This window comes from Rhizophagus irregularis, chromosome 12 (genome assembly GCF_026210795.1).
Source record: "Rhizophagus irregularis chromosome 12, complete sequence".
NCBI classification, from domain to species: domain Eukaryota; kingdom Fungi; phylum Glomeromycota; class Glomeromycetes; order Glomerales; family Glomeraceae; genus Rhizophagus; species Rhizophagus irregularis.
The window spans coordinates 4,293,937-4,314,579 of record NC_089440.1 but is presented as its reverse complement, the minus strand read 5'-3'; the positions used below and the strand labels follow the sequence as shown (position 1 = coordinate 4,314,579).

At 27.1% G+C, this 20,643-nt stretch overlaps 5 protein-coding genes across 5 annotated transcripts; 4 read left to right on the top strand and 1 right to left on the bottom strand.

Annotated features, from left to right (window-relative positions):
* Positions 1-897: 897 nt before the first annotated feature.
* Positions 898-1,125, top strand: OCT59_004463 (uncharacterized protein; the record flags this gene model as incomplete). The annotated part of the gene is made up of 1 exon (XM_066148285.1): positions 898-1,125. One exon carries the CDS (start codon positions 898-900, stop codon positions 1,123-1,125), a length of 228 nt encoding a protein of 75 aa, XP_065996903.1.
* A 2,739-nt stretch (positions 1,126-3,864) lies between these two features.
* OCT59_004462 (uncharacterized protein) lies at positions 3,865-5,838 on the top strand (the record flags this gene model as incomplete). Its single annotated transcript, XM_025317409.2, has 7 exons — positions 3,865-4,070; positions 4,143-4,314; positions 4,377-4,538; positions 4,618-4,711; positions 4,784-4,906; positions 4,981-5,266; positions 5,350-5,838. The coding sequence occupies 7 exons, from the start codon at positions 3,865-3,867 to the stop codon at positions 5,519-5,521; spliced, it is 1,215 nt and encodes a 404-aa protein (XP_025178406.1). The 3' UTR covers positions 5,522-5,838.
* A 3,276-nt stretch (positions 5,839-9,114) lies between these two features.
* Positions 9,115-13,403, top strand: OCT59_004461 (uncharacterized protein; the record flags this gene model as incomplete). Its single annotated transcript, XM_066148284.1, has 2 exons — positions 9,115-9,346; positions 9,427-13,403. 2 exons carry the CDS (start codon positions 9,115-9,117, stop codon positions 12,927-12,929), a joined length of 3,735 nt encoding a protein of 1,244 aa, XP_065996902.1. The 3' UTR covers positions 12,930-13,403.
* Positions 13,336-14,495, bottom strand: OCT59_004460 (uncharacterized protein). Its single transcript, XM_025326015.2, has 4 exons — positions 14,381-14,495; positions 14,029-14,275; positions 13,841-13,907; positions 13,336-13,748 (listed from the first exon to the last, which is right to left on the bottom strand). Exons 1-2 carry the CDS (start codon positions 14,460-14,462, stop codon positions 14,070-14,072), a joined length of 288 nt encoding a protein of 95 aa, XP_025178408.1. The 5' UTR covers positions 14,463-14,495; the 3' UTR covers positions 13,336-13,748; positions 13,841-13,907; positions 14,029-14,069.
* Positions 14,496-14,606: 111 nt separating this feature from the next.
* Positions 14,607-16,388, top strand: OCT59_004459 (uncharacterized protein). The gene is made up of 6 exons (XM_066148283.1): positions 14,607-14,729; positions 14,798-15,245; positions 15,365-15,471; positions 15,548-15,599; positions 15,753-16,118; positions 16,180-16,388. Exons 1-6 carry the CDS (start codon positions 14,619-14,621, stop codon positions 16,212-16,214), a joined length of 1,119 nt encoding a protein of 372 aa, XP_065996901.1. The 5' UTR covers positions 14,607-14,618; the 3' UTR covers positions 16,215-16,388.
* Positions 16,389-20,643: the final 4,255 nt, after the last annotated feature.

The window sequence follows — 20,643 nt, the reverse complement described above, 5'->3', positions numbered from 1 at the left end:
TCTCTTGCTTTTCAATCCTACTCAAATGATAAATGAACTTACTTTAATACAATATGATAATTTAGGAATATAAGGCCGGAGTGCCGGACAAATAAAATATTTAGATTCTCGTAATACAATATTTCAAAAATAACGCGGGCATGCGGTTTTTTTTATCATGTAATGTAATACAAAATTTTGTTGAATGATCATCTAATCATATTGGGTGCATAATGTCAACGATTCCTTCCTTTTTTACATTTTAATAAAAATGCCAACAATTATTGTAAGTGTTGCTAAATTGTGTGAAGGACAAATGGCGCGTATTATATAGTAAGACAAAATTACATTTAGTTGTGAAAATATGTGTGTTTTCCTGTTTGGTGATTCTTTCGATATTCCTAGTCAGTACAAATGAAACTAAAATTTCTAATAATGGTAATGATGATAAAAGTGACAATATGAGCAAACAATGAAAAAATTAATAAAGTTAATAATAGCTTAACATGTAATTTTCCAATGGAAATTCATCCGGTTTATTTGAATACATCTGTTCTCAATGTGGAAAAATTCCTGATGGAGAATCTAATAATCGAATCAATGTTGCAGAAGAATATTATTACTATTGTGATGAATGCTATATTACAATCAAAGAGAAGGCGAATAGATAGTTGCATAGTCTCATTGCTTTACAATATTCTATTTGCTCATGCACTCTTATGCAATATTTTTTTTACGGAGCTAATTTTATGGTAACTACTTAATTTAAATTGATTTGCAATCATATAAAAAAGGGAACATGACCAAGTCCGATAAAATATTGACCTCCGAATATCTGGATTGGCATGCCAAATTAAATGATTTACCAAGCATTTTGACAGATAAGATTCGTTCCAACCTTATACAAAAAATATAAAAATGAAACCGGACATGAGCCATGGCAATTATCAAAAAGCTGTGATAATGTCAGCAAAACCTCAAGCCTCTGATTTCAAGCCTATTACCAAACCTGACCCAGAATTAATTATCAAATCCGTGTTGGATACTTGGAAGTTCCGAAATAGTTTTAGGGGGGGATTGATAATTATATGCTCAGCCGTGGAACTCACTATGCGATGGAAAACATGGGAATTATGGATTACATGACGAAATATTGTAAAGCATGTAGTGATGTGACAGATATCTGTATTTGCGTAACTGATCAACTGATGAGTCAGATCAATCCGTGCGATATATCGCAAAAAGTAATCAACATCTTATTCGGACAACTTTATACAGAAGTATAAGAATAATATTAATTTTTTTCGTCTTCTGTCAATAATACCGAATACTTACTTGATATTTTTCCTGCTTCTTATCGTCAAACCCACCCAGAAAACCCGTTCACGTTATCGTAGATCAACCTGTTATTGCCGCCGGTAAGTGAGTCTTAATAAAATAGTCAACGCAGCGAACGCATGATGGCTTGATTTTATATCTTTCGCAAGTTTAATAAGGATAATATCTTCCTTGCAGGTTTTTCAAGGGAACCTACCGGATTAGTTCACGTTTTTATCGATAATTCTAATGTTTATATCCAAAGAAAAAATTTTGTTAGCAAAAAGAGGGATTAAGTGAAAATTTGATCTGTATTGACTACGGTCGCCTTTTCAAAACGGACCTGGATGGATATTACCCCGTTATAGTTGGGTCTCGTCCACCACCAGACGATTTACTTTGGAAGATCTTGAAGATCTTGGATTTACAATTAAAGCTTACGATCGAGTTAGGAATAAGGAGAAAGGGGTTGACGTCAAACTTGCAAGCTTCATTAGCGACGCGATTCAAAGATATAAAAGACCTGACTAATCGCCGGTGATGGCGATTACGGTCCGACGTTAAGGAGAGCTTTGGAGAGAGTAGTGAATCGTAGAGATATGGTTTTGGAAAGAAGGTAATTGAATATTATTTTGTTATTAAGGTGCTGTATTTAACATCTTTTAGGATTTTCTCATCACCTTAAATGGGTAGATGTTGATCAACCTGAATTAAGAACAGAAATCATCTATCTGGATCCATATTACGTGAAATTTTATATACGACTACGCTAAAAGAAAGAAGTTTCTTGAAATCGACGGTACGGATTGGAATAGCTTGGAAGTGATGAACTTTATGTAAATTTAGGCTTGTCCCGTTGGTACTACGAGAACGCCAATTGTTCTTCCATTTGTATTTTAATGATAAATATCAATGAACGAGGGCAAAGCGTTTGATGAAATCCTTTCCCAAAATGTTTTATTTTCGATATCGAATGATATAGATTATGTTTCGGCAAAGCTTTTGGCTTCATAAGAATTAATGTTTACTTACTGCCACAAGTCATATGACCCGGAGATTATACTAGTGATAGTGAAACCGCATTCAATATTTTGACGCCTTTTATTAATTTTCATGTTAAAATATCATATCATAACCTTAGTACAATTCTTAGCCGTTATGAAGTTTTTTGTATCTGTACTCCGCATACATTTATCAATAAAGTTTCGCCCATATTTCGGGCATTTATTTTTTACACGTGTGGTGTGTAATGCATCAGAATAAATAATAAATTTTCTTGATCCACCGCACGGGTTTGTTGCGCCGAGTGACCGCACCTTGTGACATGCTCAAAAATAAATTTCTTCAGGAAGAAAGATTTCCATTATTCCCTTGCCTTAATCTTAGATGTATAATTTCTAATATGCATTTAACTTGACTATGTATAAAATTATTATAAAAAAAACTACAGTTTAATTTGACCACCCTAATAATGCAAACATACTATCAGCTAAATTGAATCATCAATGTCTCTAAAATATATCAATAAAGACATGGTTTTTCTTTACCCTTCTAAAATTTGTATTAGGTAATGCCTTTTTACATATGTACTAGAGTATTTATATATCTCCCATTCTGGTATTTTCTTAATTTCTTCATAAAGTAATGTTTACTTGTTATCATGTATCCTTTAATTAAGTAAGTCTATTATTCTGGCATATACTGTAATAAATCCATTTATTTTATTATTTACCATACAAATTAAAGCATGAATTCCTAAGAGATTTATGATAATCTAATATTTTATATATATAAAAAATTAACAACCTAATATTTTATATGAAAAAAATAAATTATACATTCATTATTTTTAAGAATCAAAATTATTATAATTTTATTTTTAACTTTTAATTAGAGATTTCTAGTACTATATATTTTTAAAATATTAAATTTAGCTTTTTGTCATTAATATTTGCTTTTTTATAGTATTAGTATCAAATTAATATTATATATAGCTAAATATAATCAAAATACAATTAAATTATTACAATTTTAACAAATCAGCTGTCTTTTACTATTATGTATATTATTCTATATTTTTTTTTTTAAGTTTTTATTTTATTTCTTAAAAAATTATATAAATTATTGTATTATTTAGCAAAGCTTTTAAGATTTCACAATTGGTAAAAGTAAATCTGTTTATTTTATTAATTTTCATTTACTTCTTTTTTCAATATATTTTTGCAATATTTCTTGATAAGTTTTTTCTTTTTTCTTTTTTTTAAATAAAAGTTTTTTTCTATTCTGCATATGCTTTTTATCTAATAGTATTTCTTTCTTTTATTAATTTATTCTTTCTTATTATTTTCTCTACTTTATGTGCAATTTACTAGAAAATTCTTATTTGGTTTTTTATGACATTATTGATATTTTATATTTCTGCAATTCCTTTAATTTCTTGCTTCTTTATTAATTATTTCCAATTTCAGGAAATCGATCGTCGCACAGGTTTATCAAATAAATATCATCCAATCGAATTTCCTAATTGGCATCTTTTTTTTTTGCGCGTCATTAACTTTATAAAGAAATATGTCACTACGATTCAATTTATTAAAAACTTCAGAAAAATCTTTACGATTGGGAAAGCTGATTTCAATAAAAAATGAACAAAAAATAATATTAGATACACCAAATTGTCTAGCTTATACGGGTCGTGGTTGTGTTCCACACTTGACACCTGATAATCTGCATAATATTCCATTAGTTGAAGCTGTTAACGTTACATTAGAGCATTTGTGAGTTTATATTCACTTTGTATACAATTCGCTTTGGGAAATCTAACTTTTTATTTGTCTAATTAACAAAAGTATAGATGTACAACCACCGCCTTCCACTCAATTTCCCGATGGAATACATAAATTTTTGAATTTTGAAGAGTATCTTGTATTTATTGACGTTCGTGATTCTGGAAACCTAAAACCTGTATCTAACAATACTGACAAGTATGTTTCTGTATATACATGTCACGGAGTGCGCCAGGCAAGTATTAACATTTAATCAAAGTAACTTTTCCACTTTTAAATGACTTTTTAATTAAATAGGTTATGTCCGATTCATATATTGAATATATGAATATATATAAACCCGACGTTTTTGCAAGTTTAGCTGATAAGATAACGGATGAGGTACCAAGTTTGAAAAGGATAAAGAAGTCTGTTGATAGAACGTTAAAATGGCTTGATGATGCGCTCAATAACGTAAAGGTATATTGAATACGTTTTGCTTTTTTCAAAAAGTTTTTTTTGAGAAGCTTTTCTTTAATGTTAGGCTGTTATTTAATAGGTAGGGATCCATGTTTTTGGAGTTTTGACCGGGCACAATAATAGGGAAGAACGAATTAGATCGGCTCAAGAAACTGCAAAAAGAAATGTTTCTGGTACGAATCATGTAAATTTATATTTACAACAAAAGTGATTTATTTTATATATTCGTTTTACAAACTTGATAGGATTCGTACTGAATGGAAACTTTTTGGGAAATACTTCGAGAGAACGTATAAATGTATTGAAAAGTTCACTCGACAACCTACCATCTAATAAACCTCGTTTGACATACGGACTAGGAGCACCAGGTACGTAATAGATATCTTTCGTTAATCACATAAATTGTTTCAATAATTTCACCCATATTTTCACTTTCAATTAGAGGATATTCTATTAGGTGTATCCGAGGGAATTGACTTATTTGATACACATTATGCGGTAAAAATGACCGATGCAGGACATGCTTTTACGTTTTCATTAGATGTAAAGAATGATTTAGATTCTTCTAAAAATCAAAAAACAATAAACTTGTGGAATACAAATTTTTGTGATGATACTCAGCCTTTATTGGTTGGATGCCAGTGTTATTCATGTCAAAATCATACTCGAGCATATATTCATCATTTATTGAATACTCATGAAATGCTCGCTTCAGTACTACTCATGAGGTAATATACTTATGCATGTTCGGATAATATGTTGATCAAGGAAATGGAATTTTGTATTAACAATGACATTGTGCTATTTCTAGTCATAATTTATTCCACTACACGATATTTTTCAAGAATATTAGAGAATCCATCAGTCAAGGTACGTTCTTCTCAAAAGCAGAACAATTCTTTAAAATATATGGTGATGGATTTAAACAAGAAAAACAAGAAAAGGAAATGATCGATAGTTCAACAATAATTTTAAAGAATTAATAAAGTAATTTGCTAGTATTACATTTATAGATATAGATACACCAAATTTAAAATCGGCAAGGTTTTAAAGATTAAATACAATTATTATAAATGGCCAATTATAAGAAAGTATTAATTAATAATACAGTTGCATACTTTATTAATAATAAAGTGATCTTAACTGGGATTCCTGTTATAATTGTATTTGTTTTAGGTATTAGTTTGTGATTTTTTTTTTAGCATTAAGATGGTTATAAACTAATGCTGAAATGTAAAAATATGGTTATAAAACTTACTTTTAATATTTATGAATAAACAATATTTCTTCTAATTTTTACAAAATATTATAATATTATAATTTTTATGATAATATTAATACCAAAATTCTTAGAACTTCAATAAAAATATATTTATAGCTGGCTAATAAAAATATTAAAATTAACCAGATTTTTACTTTTAAATGCATAAAGAAATAGTTAGGAATTTATTATACTAATTATTATTAAGTTTAAAAAAGTAATAATAATCAAAACAGTAAGTAATAAAATTAATTATAAAATTTAAAAAAATTATTTTATTAATACAACTATGTATATAAATTTATGCAAATACTATTAAAGTAATTAAAATAAAATTATTGTAATATATTTATAATAATATTACTAAAATATGTAAGTATTCTATTAATTTGTTTTTATTATATTTCTTTTAATTTATAAAATAGTAATATTTAATTTTTTTACTATTTAATAATTTGATATATATAATGTACAGTTTAAGTAATTATCTAATAGTAATTTTTAAATACTTTGTAAAAATCATTTAATTTATTATAGAAATTATATTTATTAATAGAAAATAAAAATTTCTTATAGTAGTTAGATAAAAATTTCAGATAGAAAGCTTTTAATAGAAGCAGAAGCTTTCTAACAATTACAATAACAAAATCAGAATCTTCTTCAGAAAGTTATAACAGCTGCAATAATAACTTTAACATCAGTAAAAAATGTTATATATTTAGAAATACAGCTATTTTGAAATTAAATTGATTGTATATTTAAATTGTAAGTATTTTTATATTTACATAATTAAAAAAATCACAAAAAATTAACCAGAATTGGTTTTACTTATAAGCTCAATGAAATTGAATTTTATTGAATTTATAAAATTTTTAAGATCCAATAAAATTGAATTTATAAATTATTAAGTTCAATGAAATTGAATATTATTGAATTTATAAGTCCAATAAAATTGAATGTATAAATTGCTAAATCCAATTATTCCAATAAAAATTGAATATTATTGAATTTATAAAACCAATAAAATTGAATTTATAAATTGTTAAATCCAATAAAAATTGAATATTATTGAATTTATAAAAATTATTAAGTTCAATAAAATTGAATATTATTGAATTTATAAATAGTTAAATCCAATAAAATTATTAAGTCCAATAGAGTTGAATCTTATTGAATTTATAAAAATTATTAAGTTCAATAAAATTGAATATTATTGAATTTATTAAATTATTTAGTCCAATAGACCAATCTTTATAAACTGATTTAATCATATATGTCAATTCTAAATAATCCTATAGGATAATATAATTTATAATACAAATAGTAACAGTGCTAATACTAAAAGACTATTCCGAAATATACCTGGAATATCAAAATGATCGTATGCATTGAAAATTAAAATGTGTTTCATTATTGTATTTAAAATCAATGTCAACCAATAATTATCGAAGAAGTTTTAAAAGCCACAATAATAATTTTTGTTTTAATAAAATTTTGAAACATGGACACAAAGCGGAGAAAACTTAAACAAATTTCATGAAAATTCACATCAAAACAATAATGTTAATATTGCTTCAATTGAATAATAATGACAAGAATCAATGTGATAGATAAGATGATAGTATGATATCGTACGAATAACAAACATACAGTATGACTTTAAAGTAAAGAAATATGAACTCTAATCTTTACTGGGATCTAAATTAAGATAAGTTTTTAATATATAAGAGAGATAAAATGTGGTTGAAATTTCTATGCATAAATCGAAATCAAAAGTAAATAAACAAATTAAATTAATTACAACCGAAAACGCGAAAAAGAATCCAAATTTCCCCTTAGAAGAATATTGTGTATTGAGTAACATAAACTCGGAAAGGACCTGCGGTCTCGGTTGTTCCCCGTAAACAATCCCGAAGATCAAGTTTCAAAAAGTCTTTAGTGTAGGTTTATCAGGTTTATCATAATCAAAAATTCTTAATTTTTAAAGTTAATTCCAAAATAGCATATGCGTAATAACTGATCCTTTTCAGATAATACTTAAAAAAAATAAATAATAATAATAAAGTAACAATTATATTAAAAAAAGTATAAATTTATAAAAATTAAAAAAATAAAAATAAAAATATTTATCAATCGACAATTAAAAATATTAAAAATTAAAAATATATAAAAAAAAATAAGGTTTTATTTTAATTAAATTCCAATAAAAGTTAAATTTAAACTTTTTAATTAAACTTATTCAAGTAAAAGGATCAAATCCTTGAATTCCATATTTAGCTAAAAACTTGTAAATTTATAACATAATTGTAAATTTAATTTATTAACTTCGGATACAAACAATACTTAATTGACTATATTCAAAGAAAAATAAGAAGAGAAACGCGAATTTATTACTTATACATACATTAAACATATGCACATATATTTTTATTTAAAATATCCGTATTTTTTTTTTTATTATTTATTACCAAATCTTTTGTTTGTTATTATTTATTGTAATATATTAATATATAGAATAGTGTCAATCATCAAACTTATCATACGTACTAATCAAGATCATCAGGTGACAATTGGCTGTTTGAATGAATAAAATGAATGAATGAATAAGTAGATGAATTTTTTTTTCTTCTTCTTTTTTTTTATGATAAGAAATAATAAAATTGATCCTTTAAAAAGTATTATTACTAGTTTTTAAATATATGATTTATTTTATTTTTATATCAAATATCGGATATCGATATTTCTTATTTCACCCAACTTCTGAAATTCTGGACAAAAAAAACATAAAATCGAATTTTGATATTGACCTGTGTAACTACCTCAATTGGTAATGATTTACATATACATATAATGTCACACAAAATTATTATAATTATTATATACATGATTTGTAATAATAACCTCCCGGCATTTCAAACCGATTACCTGATTAGTTCGATCTTGAACTTTATTTCATGCTTGTATCATACAGTTTTACGTGTGAAGATTGACTTTAAGAAATCCAACCATGCTTTTTTTTCAATTTATTAAAGAGACGCACAGACCGCAGTTATGTTTGATTTTGGCATATATTCAATATGCGTTACTTTAACTGTTTTTTTTTCAATACTCATTATACTTGAGTAAAAAAAAAAAAATTTTTTTTTTTCAATCTCAACTTATATAATTTATTTTAACCATTTCCTCCTTTTACCTTCTCTTTATTTATTTTTTTACTAAACTTTCTACTCTTTATTTTCACATATATCCTCTCTTTTATTTCACATTTATAGTGTATTTTTATGGCACTCTAGTAAAATTTTTTATCTCAACAGAATGCTTACACACACGAAAACAAATATAGAAGAGGATGAAATCATTATTATTGATGCAAGTAATAAGTCACAATATATTTCTGATAAATTAACTTCTACTATATTAGAAGAAAGGGTTAAAGCTGCTGCTAAACTTGAAGGTGTCTCAACTGACAAAATATTAGCTAGAAATAAAAAAACAATGATCACTTCTAATAATAATAATGTATCTAATAATGTATCCAGAAATAATGGTATGTTTACATTCACTTGATATTTAAATGATTACTCTTGTTTTCTTACTAATTTAGTAGTTTTTCTTTTCTTGATTTAGCAGATAGATTATCAAAAGAATCTGGAATAGGTTCAAGTGTTGGTAGTTCATTTGACGAGAGAGATGATGATATGGATCATATTTATAATGAACAATTCACTTCTTCTTCTTCTCAATCTACTATAAACACTTCCGTTTCCACTGAAAATCCAAAATTATCCCCTGTATTAAATCAATCATTAGATGATTTAGATGATACCTCGACAAAATCTCCAAATGATAATAAAAATCCTCTTGGTATAATAACTGAAGAGGAAGAATTATATAATAATAATTTAAATAATAATAATATTTCACATTTGAATCATCATCAAGATAATCATAATAATAATTCCCTTTTTAAGAAATACCATCAAAATAGATTAACTGTTTCGGATTCAAATTCTGAAGTAACTGAATCAAGTACATTTAATGATACTGAATCTTCAACATCAGGTGGTGATCCGGATTCTCCTGCTTTATTGAATAATAATTTACCTTTACAAATTAATAATTCTACAAGAGTTGATTTAGATAAAAAGAAAAGTTCTTACAAAAGAAAAAATTCTGGTCGTTCAATATTTAGTGTATTATCTTCAAGTTCCTTACGTTCTTCAAGTTCTTCTTCTCTTCAAAGAGGTTCTTTATCAGATCCTGAGGATTCTTTTCCTAATCATCATCATCATCAAAGAGCTGCCACTCCAGGTTCTCCTTCAAAATCTGATCGTATATTAGGTCGTTCTGGTTTTTCTTCATTATCGATAAGGCGACGTCGTTCTAAACAGATATTATCTCTTGCTTTATCTGATGGTAGTAATAATAATAATAATAAAATCTTGACTTCTGGTTTATTAACTTCTAGACCTGGATCTCCTGAAAATTCTGATAACTTATCTAAAGCTGGTAAAATTTTGGGTTTAACAATTTCTGAAGACAAAATTTTGTTAGACAATAAAGTAACAAAAAAATCACGTGATGTTAAAACAACTTCTTCTTCTTCAGATGAAAAACTTTTTTCTTCAACAAAATCTTTTAATAAAAATAATTTAAATAAAGCCAACAAGTTACTTGGAATTAATGATAACAAACCATTATTGAATAAACAAAGTAAAGCGAGTAAAATATTAGGTTTAGATGATATTGATTTAAATAGAAGATCTCCTTCAATGTATATTGATAGAGGAAGTATAGAAAGTCAAATAACGGTGGCAAGTATAAGGAAGAATGTAATATGTAAAGGATTTTTAACAAAACATACGAATACACATTTTAAATCATGGAAATCATGGAAAAGAAGATATTTTATATTGGCAAAAAATACTTTATATTGTTTTAAATCTTCTGATAATAGTTCTCCATTATTAGAACAATTTGAATTAACCTCTGAAAGTGTGGTCTGTGTTAGTGATACTTTTAGTGGTAAAAGTTGGGTATTACAAGTTGGTAAATCAAATCATTCGAATCAAAAATCTTGGTATATACAAGCTGATAACGTTGATGATATGAAAGTTTGGTTAACCGAGTTAAAATCTACTGTAGTAAAATGTAATAATCATGCACCTGAAACTCCTAATTCAGCTGATAAATTATTATATATTGATGATGATGATGATGATGATTATGATTATGAGGATGATATATTAAGTAATGAAAAGATTCATCAAAGAACTTTTTCTTCTCCTAGTAAATTGACTAATTCTCCTGAATCTTCGTTAATTAAATCTTCATCTTCAATTGATGATTATTCTTTACCTCCTCCTCCACGTCCTTTTATGATGACTTCTTTACCACCTCCTCCTCGTCCAAGATCTGCTCCTTCTTCCCCTTCTTGTCCTCCTTCACCAATTACTTCATTATCTCCACCTCCACGTCAAATATCTCCTCTTAATCATATTCCTTCTGATGTTGAAGAATTATGTTCAATTAATAATGATGATGATCTTGAAATTCCACGTTCCTCTTCTCCAGTTGAAACATTATCCCCTCCAAGAGCAAGACTTGGTAATTTAACACATCAACACAATAGTTCAATATCTAGTACATATTCAACTGCCAGTGTAACCTCTTCACCTTTAAGAAACAAACAAAGATCAAATTCTGCTAATAGTGCATTATCAATTAATACTACTTTAACTTCAATAAAAAAACAATCATCACCTCGTCAATCACCCCTTTCATCTCCTTCAGTTAATAATTCTCCTAGAAAATCAACCCGTAGTTCTACTACAAGTAGTCATCGAGAAAGTATACCGATTATGATGCCATCTTGGGGTTTAATGAAAACTACTTCCCCTACTTCTTTATTTGATAATTCTAATAATTTCTTATCTCCTCCACCACGTTCCTTATCACATCTTCCTTTACGTAATGTTCAGCAATTGCCTTATAAATCATCCGACTTTTATGCTCGTTTACCAAGTCCACCTAAACTTCCAGAAGGTCCAAAACCTCCTGCAAGGGATAATGTTAAAGTTCCTTTAATTAATCCTGATCTTTATTTAACTCGTAATCCTCCTCCAAATATTCCTTTACCTCAACCTCCTCCTCGTCCAGCAAATACATTAACTTCTGCATCCCGAGTTGCTTCACGTAATCATCCTCCAATATCATTACATCCGCCTCCCCCAATACCACCACCAAGAAGACCAAGTGCAGATGGACGAATGGGAGGAATAGGAACAAAACCTTCTATAACAAATTTGCCAGTACCTATACAGAATATGAAACAAGCAACATCACCACCACGAGAAAGAGCTTCAATTTATGATAGGACTATGACATTACCTAATAATTTGCCCTCACATCCATCTTCTAATACAAGATTATCCGTTAGATCAAAATCTCCTCCACTTTCAGTATATTCTTCTAATTCATCAAGATTTCAAACAATGCCAATTAATATTGCTCCTTTACCTCCTCCAACTCGTCCTCCTAATATACCATTACCTCCTGTGCCTACTCAATCACTTTCAGTTACTAAAATTAATAAGGAGTCAACAATACCACCACCAATTGAATTTCCTGATGATGATGATTTAGATCCTGATTATGCTGATGAATTAGCTGCTTCAAGAATTCGTTCACAAATAGTAAAAAATGCAAGTAATTTATCAAATTCTGATACTTCCCAACAATTATTCGCTTCTGGATTAACTTTTGTTATGGTTGAAGAAACTCTTGGTGATGGGGAATTAGTATTGGATCTTCAGGATGTTAGTGAAGATCATCCTCATATTATTAGATCAAAATCTTCTCAAAACAATATTCGAAATGAGTTAATAAGGAATGATAAGGAAGAGAAAAATACAAATAAAAAAAATATTCCAATATTAGAACAAGAAGGAAATGAAAAGGAGAATTTAAAGGAAAAAGAGAAGGAAACAGTGGAAGAATTAGAGGATAAATCAGTAAAAGAAAATTTAGAGAAAAATGACACAATTAATGATGTTAATGGACATGTTAATAATAATGTTATTAGTAAAAATAACATTAATAACATTCCATCTTCAAATATGTCTATATGACAAAAAAAAATTTTTTAGTTTATTTTTAATTTATTTGTATTTCTATTTATTGGGTTGGGACGATATCAATATTATCAATGTTGCTATTTTATTTTATTTTTATTGGCATTTATATATATATATATTAGCATTTTATTATACATTATTTATTATATTATTCATGTTTATTTATTTTATTTATTTATTTATTTTTGTAGAAATTTTGTATTATTTAGTTTGTTATATTAGCATTTTTTGTATTTTCTTTGTATAGAAAATTGTTTTTTTTTAAAAAAAAGAAAAATTTGAGTATGATATAGCCTTTTTAAAAAATATTACCGTTTTAATTAAAAAAATTTTCTTATTTAAAAAAATCACCTTTATATATTAACTTAGTATTTGCCTTTTTTTTTGTATTTCTCTTTTTTTCTTGTGTATAATATATTCTTTAATAGTATTATTAAAGTTCTTTTGTTTTGTATAATATAAATAGAAATTATAAATAATTTAAATTTTATCAAGTGATATATGTATTAATAATATAAAGGGAAAATTTTTTTTGTTATAAAAAATTATCCCCAATTCTTTACCCATGATCCGACGTAAGAAATTTTATTATAAATTTCTATTTGGTAAGTATAACTAATAGTAAGAACATTTTTTTTTTGTTATAAATTATCCCGATTCTTACCCATTATAAATTTCTATTTGGTAATTATAATTAATTATAACTAATGGTAATGAATTTTATAAAAAGTCATTGTTTTATTTTTTTTAAAAAAAAAACACCTGCAGGATCTTTCATGCTTCGTTTTTTTTTTCCTGAAAATAATTCAACATCTTTAGAATAAATTAAAATGAAAATATATTATTTTGGTTTATACAATAATATTTTTACCATTTTCCATAAATCGTTACTTTTAATTGAATACCTTATTTCAATTTGATATCAGAACAATCTTTCCAAAAGCAAAAAAAAAATTATTATTACTTCATTAACTATATTCTTGCAAAAAAATTTAAATCATGTAAATAATTAATAATAAAATCATTAAATAAAACCTTTTCTCTATTAAAAAAAAAAAGAAAAAGAAAAAAAAATATATATATATATATTTACCAAATAAATAAAGTATATAAAAAATCCTTTTTCATTTTTTTTTATTTAGAATCATTAAGTGATTTCCATCCTTTAACTTTACTATCTTTTAATAAACTTAAATATTTCTCGGCTAATTCTTTACAATTTTGATAATGATTAACACTTTCAGTTTTATAACATTTTTTTAATTGATCACGAATTAATCGAAGTTCCATTACTTTAATCCAATCTTCTCGAATTTTTTGTTCTCTCGCGTCAAGAATACCTAATTAATTATGAAAGAATTTAAAAAAAAGAAAAAAATTCTTATTTTTCTTATTTCTAAATAGTAATATGATTAAACAAAGAATTTAAAATCTATTTTGTTTACCTGGCCGATCGCTTGATTCAACCTCATTAAGTGGAGGAACAATAGGAAAAGTTTTATGAACGGGATACTCCCAACTTGCCATTAGGACTTGTTATTTTTATGTAAAAGTTTGAATAAAAAAAAAATTTCGAATATATAGTATAAAAAAATTATGCAAGATTTTCGTTACACGACATATTTTTATAATGACATAATTAAAGAGTCATTACTCAATTTTGAGTTCCATAAGTTATTTATTATGGAAGGTAGATCTAACAATAAACGAGCAAACGAACCAAAACATTTACGAAGAAAAGTGGTGTTCGTAGATCCTGATGATCCCGATGCACCACATTGGTGGCCCGCCTTGGTAATTTTTTTTTAGGTCAGGTCTTTATTTTCTTATTATAAACTTTTTTTAACTTATATTATTATTAGGTGGTTCCGTTTAAGGAAATCGAAATATTTAAACAAAGGATGGATTATGATGTACAATATCCAGCTGGAGGAGAAAACGTAGTATGTTATTTTGAAGATGGTTCTTTTTCAATTGTATCAGAAAAAGATCAACTTCCTTTTGATCCAAAAGGTCAACCATATACTACATATATGGAAGGTCCAAATGCATCAATATTTCAGAAAGACAAAGCTGTAGCGTTGGCTACGCTTTACTATGAAAAAGGTGTTATACCTCAATCTTTCAAATGGCTTCATAAAGAAGATGATAATATATTAATGGGTACCGGATTTTCTGGTAATGGTGGTTTTAATATGAATCATCAATTTGGAATTGAATACGTAAATGGTGAAGATGATCAAATGGTACAAGAATCAAAGTCTTCCGGGAACACGAAAAGACATTCAAGAAAGGATAGTACTAATAATGGTGCGTTATATAGCTTAATATACACAGTAATTATATAGTGAACAATGTAGTTAGAAAGATACTTTTATAATGATTTGATTTAATACCTATCAGAGGTTAATATTTATTATTGGATATAGCAATAGATAATGTAAGTTTCAATAAGAAAGATGGACAAGTTAATACTAAAAAAGATAGTGGGGGAACTACTCAGCGAAAGAATAGCATTAGTGGTCCATCTAGAAAGGTGAGTAAAAGAAATTTAAGGTCATTATACTAGTGGGCATTATTTAAGATCTTACCTTAAATGGGTATATTTTTAGAATTCTGGTCCATTAACAGGAAACTCAACATCACGAGCCAAAACAAAACAAAGTAAACCATCAGGACATATACGGCAACTTTCTACAAATTTATCAACCACAAAACTTTCTTCAACTAATCAATCTATAATTAACTATTCATCTTCCATGCAACAAGTAAAATCCATAAATTCTAACCTATCTGCAAATGTATCAACATCACTAGGCACATCAAATTCTACAATGATAACTGAACGAGTCACTACAACTTCACGTGTAAAAACATGTTCGCAATGCGGAGAGAAGGCCAATTCGGCGAGAGCAACAGCTTCTTCGGGTAGTGCTGAGCAAACTCACGCGCAAAGTCACAGCGTATTATGCGGCGAATGTGGTGAATTAATGAATTCATTAATAATTAAAGATGGTAATGTTGTAATGGAAAATGATCATTATTTTAAACATTTTATTGAAAAGAAACGTAGACAGCCTGAACGACTTTGGGATATAAAAGATGTTGAAAAAGTTGAGATGAGTATTCTATATGGAAAATTACCTATTAGTAAGCGGCAAAGATGGTTGGATAAATCTGAAGGTATGATTTTTTTTTAAATATACATATTTGTGGATGTTTAATATATCTTTTTTTTATTTAGATATAATGGAGTTATCAAAGCAATTTGGAGATTAAATTATTATGTTACATAGTGTTCAACAATTTAATATCACTTGTAATTAATTATATATTTACAAGGTAATGAAAAAAATTTTAATTAAATTACACTATTTCATTCTTTGAAATTGATTGAAATATTGTATAACGTTATGATAATACAAAACTAATAAATAATTCAATATAAATTATAACAGCTTATGAATTATATATATATATATATAAAATAAATAATGTTATTAGCGTTGAACTTACATAATTTATTTGTATAGAAATAAATAATGAATCTATTAAATAAATAAATATTTTCAATATTTAACTACAACTTCTCTAATCATTTCCTCTTCAATTCATCAACAGTTTTTCTTAAATCACCATAATTTTCATCAAGAGTTCTAATAGCACTTTGTTCATCCCATCCACAACCTTTGATCCATTTAATCATAATTTCTCTTTTTTTATCTTTAATTTTCTCTTTCCAAATTCTATCAACGTCTTCTTTAACTTCAGCTTGATGACTTTTTCTGATCGTTTTTATTCTTATTTTAAAAGCTCCACTAATAGGTCTATGATCCGATATTTTACATTCATATCTAGAATAATGTTCTTGTTTTACAATATTAGTACCAAAATATAATATTCTATCACACCACGCTGGAGTTCTCTTTTTCTCTGATGTATCATAAGTATTTGTTCCAGGATCATATTTATATGTTGGTGCAAAATTTGGCACACTTTCTTTAAATGATCTTAACCGAAATCCCGGATTTTTATTCATTTGTTTTGATAATTGATCATGCTCTAATAAAAATGAAAAATTCTTTTCTTCTATAGCATCAAATACTTCTTCTCTTGGTAAATTTATTCTATAATTTAAATCACCACTAAAAAATACTATATCATGATCTAATACCATTGATCCATCTCCTCCAAGTGCAAATACGCCTTCATTATCATCCCATGAATTAATTTCTCTTGATGGAAATACTGTATTATCTAATATCTTTGCTACATCTGTATTTCTTTCTTTTATTTGAGTTTGTCCTGCTGCTAAATGACAATTCACAAAACATATTGATGAATCATCATATATAAATCTTGTTGCTATTGAACCTTTATTACCATGTAAACCTTTTAATCCAGTTTTCTTTATCGCAACATCTGTATCTCTTATTTTCCCTTTTTCAGATTTTTTCGCAAAAATACATGTAAATAATCCAACAAGATTATCTGATACCAAAACTTCATATTCTTGTTTTGTATATTCTTTAACAAATTCAATTAATTTGTCATACCATAACTTATATCGAAGTGTTATATTTTCATTCATCTGTTTATCAGCTTTCTTTTTACTCAACAACATAGTTTCTTAAATCAAAAAAAAATTTTTTATTAATAAAAAGTTTAAATACATTTTTTTTATTTAAACATAAAATAATTTATTACTCACTTGCAGTCATCTTTTTCGATTCCAAATCAATAATTTCTTGAAATCCAATTACTATAATGTCAGGTGACTTTGTACTTTCGAACAATTTTTTAAGGAATTGTATACCATCAGAACAACTTTCTAATTCTGCTGGTTTTGAAGCATCAATATTCCATGAACATATTAGCACTTTAACATTCCTAAAATCACAATATTCAAGTTCCCTAACAATCATTTCATCAGCTATATAAATAAATTATTATAATGATTTTATTAGTATAAAAATTTCTGTAAAAATAATAAAACAATATTCCAAAATGCTCACCTATCCAATCCTCTGTCATTAAACCATCCCAAGTAATTATTTGACCCTCTTCACTTAAACTAGCAACTTGTAATTTTTCAACTCTCAATAAACCTGTCTCATCCAATTGCATACCAACAATGGGAGCTTTATGAGCTTTCCATTCTTTAATTACAATCCAAGGATAAGATTGTACGTCATATATATATATCATACCAGTGTTGAATCCAACCCAAAGATAATCGCCAACACTCAATAAAGAATTAATACAATAAACTGCAACATTCACAGTAACTTCCCGTTCATATGTCTTAGTATTCCACACAGATATTTTTCCATCATCATGGCCAATATAAACAAAATTCATTTGTTTCATGTGTTTAATTTGTTTCATATATGTCATGCATTTTACATTTCCTACATCATTTCCCAACTCGATTTTTTCCAATACTAATCCTTGTGTCTCAAGTGGATTAAAAATTTCAACCGCTTTACCAGATGATAACCATAAATGTTCTCCAACTACAATAGCACAATTTACTTTTGATGAAACTTTTATATTTTGTGGTTTTGATTTCAGGGAGACAACACCATCATCACCTTCTGGCCATATTAGTAGTTTACCGCTATCATCTAAAGTCCACAATTGAAGTCCATGACGTAATATGAAACTAATTTGCGAACTATGAGCTTTCTTATTAATTTCGATATATTTTTCATTATTAATATCAATAGCAAATAAGTGACCATCTTGAGTTCCACACCAAGTATAACGACCAACGTCTTCCACACGACGAGTTGGACGCCAACATAAACTTGCCGCCTTAGAATCATCATGAGAAATTGTGCGAATATTTGTACCATCCGCTAATAACCATACACGAGTATGACCTGTACTCGTAATTATAAATTTACCAGCAATGGCAAAAATACGTGTTGTAACTTTACTATTAATATCTTTAATATCATGAAATCTTGGTGGACGTCTATTAACACGAGTTGCATCTGGAGTATCCGAAGCACGGTCTTCTGAATGATCAGAATCTGAGCCAGAAGCTTCTTTTTCACGTTTACTTTTATGCTTACCATTATTTCGATCAAGTTTTCGTGGACGATCAGGAAGAGCCGGTTTATTTTGTGGTCTTGGAGGTAAAGAAGGTGGCCCATTCTCTAAATCATTTTCATTAGTTTTATGTAAAACTTTTGAAGTATTATTATATTTTTTTGAAGGTACTTCAATTGAATTATCATCTATAAACTTATTTCCTATTCCCCTGGATGTAACATGAGAATGACTATGTCTCCTATGTCTTGAGGATACTGAAGATTCATTATCCATTTCATTTATATCGGAAAATGGATCAGCTTCTTTAGAAACAGCTACTTTAGAATCATCAAAAGGGTTATCATGGGTGTTACGATAATTTGATACTGAATATTGAAGAGGAGCACTATTGGGAAGATATGAAATTGTGGGTGAAATATTATTCTTTAACGCTGAAGATGGTGGTGATATAATAGGTTTAATATTTCCAACTACATGAGGTTTTGATCTTGAAGGAGGTATCGGAGGTGGAGATTTTTTAGCATTTAGTGCATTAACCACACTAACCACATTAACACTATTCTTAAATTTTTGTAGTGGTTGATCATTTATTCTATTATCTGAAGAATTTGAATCTCTTGTTGTAGAAGTATAGAGTTTAATGGCAGGATTAGTGTTTGTAGTTTCATTAGTAATCTTTTGTTGATTTAGTTGTTCGATTCTAGATTTTATTGACTTATTCGGTATTGAATCATCGTCACCACCAGATGTATTCAGATCCACCTGTGCTAACAAAATGTCAACTAAAAATAAGGATCTAATTTTAAGAAAATAAATGTAAAAATAATAAAAAAAAAGTTGTAGTTTATAACATACCATTATTTATTGTTGACGACGTAGTTTTCGGTAAAAGTTTAGAATTTGACGTATTCATAGTTTATATTTCAATTAGTGATTAAAAAAAAAATAAAATAAAATAAAATTATTTTAAAATAAATTAAAATAAATTAGGTAGATAAGTTTTAAAAAAAAATAATCAAAATCTACATTGTTAAGAGTGACCAAAAATGGATAATACAATTGTGAAGGATCAACTTTAGGTGATTTTTGTACTATTCACGACTTCACGTCGAAAAAATAATAATTATTTATTAAAAAATGATTCGTTTTTTTTTTAAAAAAAAAATTAAAAGATTATAATAAAATAATAATCAAAGGTGAATCTTTTTTTTTTTTTTTGAAAAATTCTGAATATAAAAAAAGTTTAATGATTTTTTTTTTCTTCGAAATTATTTATAAAGTTTCACACATTTCCCTTCCCGTCAACATTAATTATGCACAATTGTACGAATGTGTGTGATTTGTGTATGGAATTTCATGATTCACATGTTAACCCATCAAATCTTTCTTGTTCACGGACAAAATTCGCGAAACTTTTAATTTAATTTGACGATTATGAATGGGAAAAAGAAGTGATAATTCTGGTAAAAAAAACTATACCTAATTGATAATTTTGTCCGGAATTACGGGATAACGTAACACTAACTCACTAAGTAGTAATTTTATCACGTGACTTTCATGGAAATTTGCAATCCGAATTTTAGGTTATCATGGCGATGGTATTCATTTGTAATATTTAACAATACCCAATTTCAAATACATAAATAAT

Coding starts and splice junctions, on each gene's coding strand:
- OCT59_004460 (XM_025326015.2), bottom strand. CDS start 14,462: ATGGCAAGTTGGGAGTATCCCGTTCATAAAACTTTTCCTATTGTTCCT. Junction 14,276..14,380: donor TGAATCAAGCGATCGGCCAG/GTAAACAAAATA, acceptor ATAATTAATTAG/GTATTCTTGACGCGAGAGAA.
- OCT59_004459 (XM_066148283.1), top strand. CDS start 14,619: ATGGAAGGTAGATCTAACAATAAACGAGCAAACGAACCAAAACATTTA. Junction 15,600..15,752: donor ACGAGCCAAAACAAAACAAA/GTAAACCATCAG, acceptor CAACATCACTAG/GCACATCAAATTCTACAATG. Junction 16,119..16,179: donor ATGGTTGGATAAATCTGAAG/GTATGATTTTTT, acceptor TTTTTTATTTAG/ATATAATGGAGTTATCAAAG.